Genomic DNA, 10599 nt, shown 5'->3' with positions numbered 1-10599 from the left:
CAGTTACCACATTCATCTCATTCTCTCACCTCTGGGTAACAGTCTATTGGATCCGATCCAGGGCTATCAGTCAGATGCTCACTCTCTTTCTCTCTCATGAGATTCAGCCAAGACACAGTGTGTAATCAATCATTTGACAGTAGGCACTTGAGCTGGATTGGGATGGACATTTTTTCACCATGTGTATTACTGATAAGTAGGGACAGAGAGCCAGGTTGGGGGGCGGCAGCATGGAGCTGGCCCATGGAGCGTAGTAGAGCTAAGAGATCAGGAGGCTTTGGGAATCAGAGGGAGAGGCTGGGCTCATTGACCTCCTTGTTCTAGTTCCCCAGACTTTTTGGGTGTTGGTGTTCTTAGATTCTCTGAGATGGTCACTTGATTCTAAGTGTATGAGAAAATTACACTCACTGGACTTGCTGAAGAGAGAGCACTGCAATTTTTAGAAGAACTTTCATAACAGGCTCATTTGACATGCAAGCCAAGGAGTCGGAATATGTGTAAAACCAGGACTGGAGAAAGAAAAAGTGTTTTCTGATTATTCAGGAGAGGAGGGGAAGAAAGAGAGTAAGTGTGTGTGTGTGTGTGTGTGTGTGTGTGTGTGTGTGTGTGTGTTGTGGTGGTGGTGGTGGTGGTGGTGGGGTATGGGGGTAGAATCTGTGACATTGATATAACATTTCCCATGACCAACCATCCAAAACATCAGAGTCCCTACCTCTTGCAATAAGAAATTTTCAATTTTCTTAATGAAAATCAATGAAGAGGCATTGCTTGACAACAGATTCATGCAGAAGAATTAAAACAGCAAAAGGGAGTATCAGAGTCCTGAGTGTGTTTGTGTGTATGTGTGTGACTGTATGTGAGGAGGGTAGGGGGTAGGAGTGTATAGAACTTTCGACTTAAAACTGTGGTTTGGAACTAACTGTACCTAGATGCTATCTGGTCACTGAATGCCCAGCCTCCCTCACTTCCTCTTACAGAGGACAGTATCTAATCTACATGAATACCCACAAGGTTCAGTCTTATTGCCCCTCAACTTTGTCATCTCTGCAGCGCTGTCCTATCATCATAGCTGTTTTCGCCCAGCTCTCAGTTTGGCCTGTCACCACCAGGAGCTCCATGTTGTAGCCCACTCAGTGTCTCTCTCTAATAAATCAAAGGAGGATGGTTGGGCAGATCTTTCTTCCTCTTACAGTTCTTTGCCTCTAATCTTTCCAAAATTACCAATAGCCTTGGTATTTATATACAGGTTTCTTCACAGAGAGTTGAGGAGATTTCAGAAGGGGAGTTCAATGTCAATGAGGGAAGGATAGAACACTCCCTATTTAGACTTTCTCTTTACTTCTCAAAGGGATGGTACCTGCACATCAACTCCTTCACAAGCTCCCTGGGTTTTAGATGTACAACCTTTCCTTGTCCATAGGCCCTCCTTTTAATATTTGTTCAATTCAAAATCCCACCAACTTCCATTCCCTTCACAGGAAGGGATCCCACTTCTTGACTCTCTCTCCAAATTTACCACTCTTTTTGATAGATCCTCCCTTCCCCCAACTCGTGGGCGGAGTATGACATAACCTGCAGCCCAGAAATACCTGAGTGACTAACCAGGTACCTTATATGGACTATACGTTGGACCACCAATCCACACCTGCCAAATACCCTAAGCCCTTGTCCTATATGGACAATGCAGTAAGCCACCAATCAGTGTGCGCCGAGTACACTAAGCCCCAGTCCTTCCCATTCCGCCCCTCAAAAGGCGTGCCTATCCCTGCACACGCTGCTGTCCTCCCTTTGTGAGACAGCCCGGCAGATCCTTCTCCTCTAATAAAGCCTGTAGTCCTGGTTTTCAGCCTCTGTCTGATTTTTCACTTTTTTTTACCTCAAAGTCCTAAATCAGAGTGTGCCAATTTTAGATGGGCCCCCAAGACTCTAGGCAGTTAAAAATGATGCCTATTGTTACCCAAGTCTTGCAGAGTTGTGTATATAGGAGTCGGGGTGGGGGTGGGGATGAAGACAAAAAGCCTGGGTCTGTAGCTAGTTGTGGATTCAGATCTTCCTGGTTAGGTTTCCTTTTCAATATTCCTACATGTGTGAGTGGAAATCACGGCAGTTCATTGATTAATACAATTGTTATATTAGCTCTTCTACTGCTCCCATAAAACAGACATTAATATTTAGAGAGTACTCATATTGAAAAAGGATATATTTCCTCAATTAGAAGGGCCTCTCGCCTTTTCCCCAGAGTTAGTGAGTCCCATTATTGTGCAGAAAAGAGGTCTGGTTTCTTTCCTGCTCTGCTTGGGAAGCTATTGAAATAATAAATAAGCTATATTATCCTTTAATGGCTCCTCCCTTTCGTTAATTCAGGAAGGGCTCCAGACTCAATAAATTGTTTCAACACTCTGCTTTGGGGGTGGGGTGGCTGCCAATCCTTTTACAGTAAACCCACCTTCACTTAAGTTAACCGAGATAGTTTCTGTTCTTTGCAACCAACTGATCCTTGTTTAGAAGAGAAATGTATTCTGGGAAGTAGGTTTGCAGCAACAGAGCCTCGAGAGCATGTGGATGTTGTCCCCGCCTTTGCTGCCTGGTGCAGAGTGCTGAAGACTCTCATCCTGGGTGAGGCCTAGCCAGCTTGAATGGGCTTCCATTCGTTGCAAAAAAGTGATGCCTGAGTGGGATCCATGATAACAGAGGCCTGGAGAAATTTTTATTCTGCCATGTCTGGTGGAAAATATTAGTATGATTCTAGGCTAATTCACCAAGGGTTCAAACTCTTCTGAAGAGTTCATCTGATAAAGAAACTATAACCAGTGTACATACTGGTTAAGAGCCTGGGCAACATGAGATGTGTTGTAGAGGACAGACAAATAAAGATCAGCTCTATTTCTTCAACCCAACCATCCATGTCTTATCTAACTGGCATATTGGAATTTAATTTCAGCTTATTTTTCTTTTAGTTTGTATATATTTAACTCAATCTGTTTTCTGAGATTTTAACTCTAGTCTTAACTGACTTCCTCCCCTCTCTTTTGTTTCCCTCTTTCTCATACTATTTGACACTTAAAATCTTTCCTATTTATTTGCCCCTCTCATTCTAATGGTCCCGGCTTGACTGAAAGGATGAGAGGGGAGTCCCTGACTTGGACAAACACAAGCTTTTGGCAAGGACTAGGTAGTGCAAGCGACTTTCTGGGAGATGGACCGCGTGGGACAGTTGGGGTCAGGTTGTGTGTGTGTCTTTCTGTACCCCCTCCCAGACATCAAGTCCTGCAAGATTTGTGCACCACATGGTTAAGCTGCAGGACTCTCCCATGGTAACTGCTTTCAGTTTCAGCCAACTCCCCACAATAAGGAGGAGTCATGGTTAAGCAGCAGCTGCCATAAACAGGCATGTTGAATAGCCAGTGGTGGATGGATTTTGTATAGTATATTATCTCCAGGGGACTCAGTGGATCACTGTGATACCATCACACTTAACTGGCTGGGATTTTGATACCAAAAAGCTGGGGCACCAGTGTCAAGGACATCCCACCAGTCTCAGGGATCGTTCTTACCCTTGAGTTAAATGGGTAAGCTGGAAGACCTATTAAAACAATTTTCCCCTTTTCAATGCCTTTCAGACCTGGCTGGCTTAGTGAGTGAATTATTATACACATGGTCTGATTCTGAGAGCCTTCTCCTCTGTTTCTACAACACACCGAATCCAAACAGAATAAGAAATATTCACTATGGTACTTTGTGTTGTGAGATATCACTGAACCAGGCCAATTGCCTTAGAGTGGGCTGGGATGCAGAGCTTAATGCTATTCTTTGCCCAGGATAGGCTCACTTCTCCCCCTTCCCTTGTTAAATAGGATAGCTAATATCTCTTCTTTAGACACCAAACAAATAATAGTTATTTAGAAAAAATCTCATAACTAAACACCATCCAATAATGTAGTGCTAAATCATACAAGTCATATTATTTCCCAGTTGGGGTAGTAGTAGGTGGCTCCTAATGACTTCTCCTTCCCTGGGCCCAGCCCCAGATACACAGGGGGATGTTTGAACTATGATAAAAGTGGTTGCAAGGCCCTAGCTATATATAATTTCCTCTAAGTCATCTTGGTCAAGGCTATCTTCAACGCTCCATTCTATCTCTCAGTCTAGAGGACTACCTCTGAGAGGCCACACGTCATGATCTGCCCTGCCCTTTACTCTGTGGGTGGCAAAACATGTTCCTGGATTGGAGGCTGTAGCTGAGTTAGCTTTAGGTAGAGGACGCAGTGGTTCTGATGGTAGCTCCTCTGTGATTTGTCCAAGAATGCAAGCTCAAAGTCAGGCGAGGCCTCCCCCGCATCAGGGCCCATTGAATTCCTGAGATTAGAGAAAGAGGTTCAATAGAGTCTATTCAGTTACTGCTTCTCTAGGCTTTTTGCCTTTGGAATGTTCCAGGACATTTTTTCAGGAGGAGCCCAGCTCTCACATCCTGACAGTTGGCTCCATCAGCAACCAGATACTCCAAAGTTCTGGGTTCCTGCCAACGTCTTATCATCTCAGGTGCATGGTGCTCTGACGCACCCAGGGTGCCTCGACCAAAGCATCCACCCATGGCATATTGATTGAGTTACTTAGTTGGTAAACTTGTTTCTTTTCTGCCCCTCACTTGCAGTTGCCCCAAACTTGTAGGTCTTTTAATTGCCTGCGGCACAGAACTCCCTCATTGTGTGGAATGGCCATACCCTTTCCGTAGGCAGGATGTCGATGACAAAGGGTGGAAGGCAGTGCCTGTCCACTGTGGCTCATTCCCTGTTAGAAGGTAGGTAGTTCTGCGCTGCATGTTGTTACTTTTGATTCAAAGGTTAAGTCCCTGGAGGATGCACCCGTTTGTCTGGCAGCTGAAAGTGAGGCTCAGGATAAGGGATGTTTTTTGTACAATAACTCACATAATTTTTTCCCCATTTAATAGTCAAAGACTGCTAGGCTGTATTGCTATGTTGGACCAGCGGTTCCAATTTACAAAACAACCCAGGAACCTCTGGTGACTTTTTCCACTGGTATCTGGTAGTAAGCCAGCAAATGTCTCTTAAAAGCAGTATACTTCTCAGTTGCTGGAAGCATTGCCTTAGTCCAACATCCTAAATATGTTTGCTATATTTTTTCTTCTAGGATCTGCTGTCTCACCCCTTCTCCCCAAACTGTCTTGGTGGGAGAGACAGAGACCTCAAATCTCATCTTTCTTTCTGATGTATAGGGCTCAAGGGGTAGAGTTGACCAGACTGTTGGCCTGTAACTTGGCCAGGGCCAATCATGGAGGCTCCCCTTGTTGCAGAAGATCCCAGAAAAACCAAGCGACGCTTTGAAGAAGTGGAGAGACACTGTTTTAATTACACCGGCGGACTCTGGGAAATAATTTCCAAATCAGAGTACCGAAACATGCAGGGGCCTTCATTTTATATCTCCCTGTGGTCTTTGTCCCGCAAATATGGATTATGCTTCCGGTCCTTTTTGCGGGCTTTGCAAGAGGCCCTCAGGTGTTGGGGGTCTCCAGGCCATATCTGATGGCCTGGCCTGGCGCCAGCCATAACAACCCTCCCTCCGGGCAGTGCACTGGTCACAGGTTTATGGCCTCTGTAACAGATTCTGCAAGACCAGTTTCTGGGAAGGAGGTAATGACTTAATTATAGGTTAGCTTGCTGGCATGGATTCCAATTGCTAGCCCCCCAAATATCAGGATTACATTTGAATTAGCCCCTTTTTAGCCTTCTCACCCCGAATCCATTCAAAGTATGTGGCATTTTGGATAACCCAAGATATGGAGTGTATAAGAACTCCAAGGGGGAGCATACACTGACTCTAAAACCCAAACACTCCCATGAGCTTCTATGGGATATAATACACGTTTCACTACCTGTCACAGGGTCAAGTACTGTTACCCCAGGAAAGCCCTGAAGGCACATGCTCATTTCCCCACCCCACCTGGCCCTGCCCCCAGGAATGATGTTAAGAACTGCAGTGTCCCCCCCCCCCCCCCCGCTGGAGTGGCTCAGTGGTTAAGTGTCGACCTATGAACCCGGAGGTCACAGTTTGATTCCTGGTCAGGACACTTGCCCTGGTTGCGGGCTTGATCCCCAGTGTGGAGCGTGCAGGAGCCGATCAATGATTTTCTCTCATTATTGATGTTTCTATCTATCTCTCCCTCCCTCTCCTTTCCTCTCTGAAATCAATAAAAATATATTAAAAAAAAAAAGAACTGTAGTGTCTCTGCCTCTTTGTTCATTATGATACCATCCAAGGCACTGGAACCTGATCTGTCCCTTTTCCTTTTCCCTCCTCTCACTTAAGTCAAGGGAGCAGCCAACTGTTCTTGAACCAGGCAGAGATAGAGACAGATATATAATAATATGCAGGCAGGTCCAGCCCTGTGAAAGGTGCAATGGATTTTATATATATATCAATACTTTATATATATATTGATTTTAGAGGGAGAGGGAGAGAGAGATAGAAACATCAATGACGAGGGAGAATCATTGATTGGCTGCCTCCTGCATGCCCCCCACTGGGGATTAGCTTGAAACAGGAATAGAACCGTGACCTCCTGGGTCATAGGTTGATGCTCAACCACTGAGCCACGCTGGCCCAGTTGGATTTTTTTTTTTTAAATAAAGTCAATCCTTCCTCATAGTATGCTATGTTCTGGGAAGGGGATGGGCCAGTGTATAAAAGGAACCCTTGACAAGCAATTTTTTTTCCTGGAATGTCCATGTAACCCAGTGGAAACATTCTGGGGGGCTTCTGAGAAATAAATGTCTTAAATTTTAAGAAGGTCTCTTCTTTTTTTCTTGATCTTGTGCAGAGATATGAGGCTTGGAACTGCTGCACTCACCTTGCTCCCAGCCTGGGAATAAACTGACACCTGTAGGGGACACAGTGTAAAGAACCAGATTTGGAGCTGTGACTGACCCACATTCAATCATCACCCTACAATGGTCTTTTCAATTATCTTTGGATTGGATTTCCTGTTTCTAAGAACTGTTTTAATCGGGTTGTCTGTTCCCTCAGTTTGAAAGCATTTTAACTGGCACATCCTGATGGGTGTCTCTGGGCAGATACAGTCCCACTGGAAGAGATGGTGATTCCCATCTGGCCCCCGAGGGAGTCCATTTCTCTTGTGTTAAGCAGAGGGGTCAGGCTCCATGACCTTGTATTTGTAGAAGTCGGTCATCAATGGGACATCACCAGGTTTCTGGCAATAGTTGCCCATCCTCTGCCGTACTTCTGTGTAAGTCAGACCGTGGGGCCTTCCAGACTCATTTACCATCCTGAATGACACAGTTTCTCTCACGGTTGGTATCAAGTGGCCTCACAGATTGGCTGAGCAGAGAGATCACTGGGATCAGCAGATTGCTTGGATTTCTAAGCATACCTTTGGTTTACCAAGGATTGCTAACGACAAGGCATGGGATTTTCCAAACCGAACATTACAAATTCATGGCCTGCATCTGTGCTCACTGTCTTCCCCCTTACAGCAGCGATTTCAAATCTCCTTCACTTGCAGCAAATATTCTCACCTATTTCCAGAAAAAGTTAAAAAACAACTTCAGGCAGCAGCCACAACCTACCTTCACGAAAACAAAGATACCTGCACTTACTCTAATCCTCATAAGGATTTCAAAGGAAATGGCGTCCTGCCTGCCCTCCCAGCTTGGGGTGCAGCAGCTGGGCGCCCTGGGCTTTCCCCAGGAAGCCCAACGAAAGGGAGGGGAGAGAAATAGAAGCAAACGGGGTAATGCTACCCAACAGTAAGAGCTAGAGAAGCAGGAAATGGGCCCTGCAGCTAAACCCTGGCTAGGACTATTGGCAATATACCAGAGAATGCCCCGCCCGCCCACAGTTCCCATTGCGCAGCCTGTCCAGCCACAAAGCGAGGCCTCGGGCCCAGACAGGCTTAGGTCCGTAGTGGAACATTGGGAACACCCAAGAGCCTCCCCAAGGCTGCCAGTCTGGGGGCGCAAACACGACCCCCAGAGGCATAAGAGGCCGGAGGCAGGCTGCTGAGCAGGCCACTCTGGTTATCCCGGGGCGGCGCTAACATAAACACTGTAGTTTCTCTGCCCACCCGAAGCGGACAACAACATTTTCCATGGCTCGCCCTTTCTGGTGGAGAGTATGTTCCCGAAAGAGGCACACCAGGGAATTGGGGCCGAGAAAAAGTCAAACTCAGAGTGAGTTTGCGGGATGATGTGGGGTTGAGACTGGGCCAACCTGCTTCCCTGCGGGTCCCGGGGCGGGGCAGCAGAAGGGGGAACGCTTCCTGGGGACCCCGCCGCCCGCCGGCCGACATCCCGCCCCTCGCCCTCCCTCCTGCCGCCCGAGGAGGCCAACTCCGCCTGCCTGAGTCACGGCTGGAGCTGGGGAGGAGCCGGGGAAAGGCGGCCCCAGCCCAGAGCTCAGTCGGCGGTCGCAGGGAGAGCAGGCCGGGGATCATGGGGGAGAGCGCGCTGGACCCGGGGTCGGCGCCCCGAGCGCCGGCGGAGGGCCCGGTGCACGCCGTGACCGTGGTGACCCTGCTGGAGAAGCTGGCCACCATGCTGGAGACGCTGCGGGAGCGGCAGGGGGGCCTGGCGCAGAGGCAGGGCGGCCTGGCCGGCTCGGTGGGCCGCATCCAGAGCGGCTTGGGCGCGCTGAGCCGCAGCCACGACACCACCAGCAACAAGCTGGCGCAGCTGCTGGCCAAGGCGGAGCGCGTGGGCTCGCACGCCGATGCCGCCCAGGAGCGCGCCGTGCACCGGGCCGCCCAGGTGCAGCGGCTGGAGGCCAACCACGGGCTGCTGGTGGCGCGCGGGAAGCTCCACGTCCTGCTCTTCAAGGTCAGTGACCTCGGGCGTCCCCCAATCCGGGGCCTTTTCCCCGCCTCCGGGCCACCATCTGGGGGCTCCCCGCTCCCATCCGCCCACCACACCCACATTCCTGGCCCTGCCCGGGGGAACAGACTTCCAGAGCCTCACCCGCTCCCCACACCCGGCCCCTCCCCACTCCGCCCCGCCTGAACCGGCCTGGCCAATCAAAACCCGGCCAGCTCTGGTCAGGACACGTCCGTGGAATTTGCTCCAAGTCTCACCCCATCCCTGATCGAAAATAACGGTGGTGGAAGTGCATCCCGCGACAGCGCATAGCCCCTCCTGTTCTTCCCCCTGCGGCCACCCCCTCCTCTCGCGCCCCTAGGCGGGTCCCACCTATTGAACAAACTTCTGCAGTTCGCCCCGCCCCCTGCTTTCCCACGCCTGCCTTTTCTTTCCCACTCGGGCAGCGGGGGCTGAGGGTGGGGCGGGCCCCCTTGCTGTAATTGAAGAGTGAGGTGCAGGCTGGTGCGGGGCAGGGGGCTGCCAGGGTCAGTGCTGTGTCCATCACCTGCAGGAGGAGGCTGAAATCCCAGCCAGAGCCTTCCAGAAGGCGCCGGAGCCCTTAGGCCCGCTGGAGCAGTCTGAGCCCGGCCCAGAGCAGCTGGAGGCTGAAGTTGTGGAGAGCTCGGATGAGGAACCCGTGGAGTCCAGGGCGCGGCGGCTGCGGCGCACGGGGTTAGAGAAGGTCCAGAGCCTGCGAAGGGCCCTTTCCGGCAGAAAAGGCCCTGCAGCACCCACGCCTGTCAAGCCTCCCCGCCTCGGGCCTGGCGGGAACGCTAATGGCCAACCCGAAGAAGCCCTGCCTGCGCTGGAGTCCAAGCTGGAGCCAGAACCTCCCCAGGACACCGAGCAAGATCCCGGGAGACCTGGGGCTGCCCAGCTGGCCGTGCTCCAAATAGAGAGTGCGGCCTGATGGCTGGTGCGCCTGCCTCCCCTGTGCCTATGCTTAGTCCCAAAATAAATCTTCCTCTTGGAAGGCAGCATTCACGCCCAAATAAGGAGCGGATCCTGCATCCACAGCCCAGCTTGGGTCCACCCTCCCGGGATCCTTCCGTCCAGCACCCTGGGTCCTGGGAGCAGCCACTTACACCTGCTTGTACTCACCATCAATAAAAGCAATGCTACCTAATCCAGACTCCGTGGGAAGGGGTGGGTGGGGTGGGGGGAAGAAATAAGACAAACGTGGGAACCAGGAATGTGGCTTCCGTTTCAGATCGCTGTATGATTTCTCTAGTTTCCACCGAATCCAAGGCTCCACTCCAGGGGCACATGCAAATATCCTGCTGGCCGCTTGCTCCTATGGTGCTTTCCTCATGGGGACACGTCCTGTACGTCCCTCGCTGTAGGTTCTCAATACATGCCAACTTGTGGTTTTCCTCCTAGTCGCTTCTTCCTCTACCACCTCCTAAGAGTTGTTTCCCAGGATTCTGTTCTCAGCCCTCTTCTCATTCTGGGTACTCCTCAGTTAACATTCACTTCTACCAGCCACATACCTCCCAGACCACGGCCCTGAGCTGAAAAGTACTGCAAATTCAATGTGTTCAACCTATCTTCTTCTGTGTAAGTAAGCCCAATTTCAGTTCTGCAGTGATTTATTGGACATTTCCTATCTATTGTTCAAAATTGCTCCTCCTCTTGTGTTTTCTTTACTAATGAATGGTGCCATCATCCACGAGGAAATCTGGCAGTCCTCTGACAAGTCCCTCTCACACTCCTC

General features: G+C 49.9%; 1 protein-coding gene across 1 annotated transcript; it reads left to right on the top strand.

Moving 5' to 3' along the window:
- The first annotated feature begins 8395 nt into the window (after positions 1-8395).
- CAVIN3 (caveolae associated protein 3) lies at positions 8396-10011 on the top strand. Its single transcript, XM_036325231.1, has 2 exons — positions 8396-8849; positions 9397-10011. The coding sequence occupies exons 1-2, from the start codon at positions 8466-8468 to the stop codon at positions 9793-9795; spliced, it is 783 nt and encodes a 260-aa protein (XP_036181124.1). The 5' UTR covers positions 8396-8465; the 3' UTR covers positions 9796-10011.
- Positions 10012-10599: the final 588 nt, after the last annotated feature.

Source organism: Myotis myotis, unplaced genomic scaffold (genome assembly GCF_014108235.1).
Source record: "Myotis myotis isolate mMyoMyo1 unplaced genomic scaffold, mMyoMyo1.p scaffold_m19_p_10, whole genome shotgun sequence".
NCBI classification, from domain to species: Eukaryota; Metazoa; Chordata; class Mammalia; order Chiroptera; family Vespertilionidae; genus Myotis; species Myotis myotis.
The sequence above is the reverse complement of the archived record's forward strand: the minus strand, read 5'-3'. Positions and strand labels throughout refer to the sequence as shown.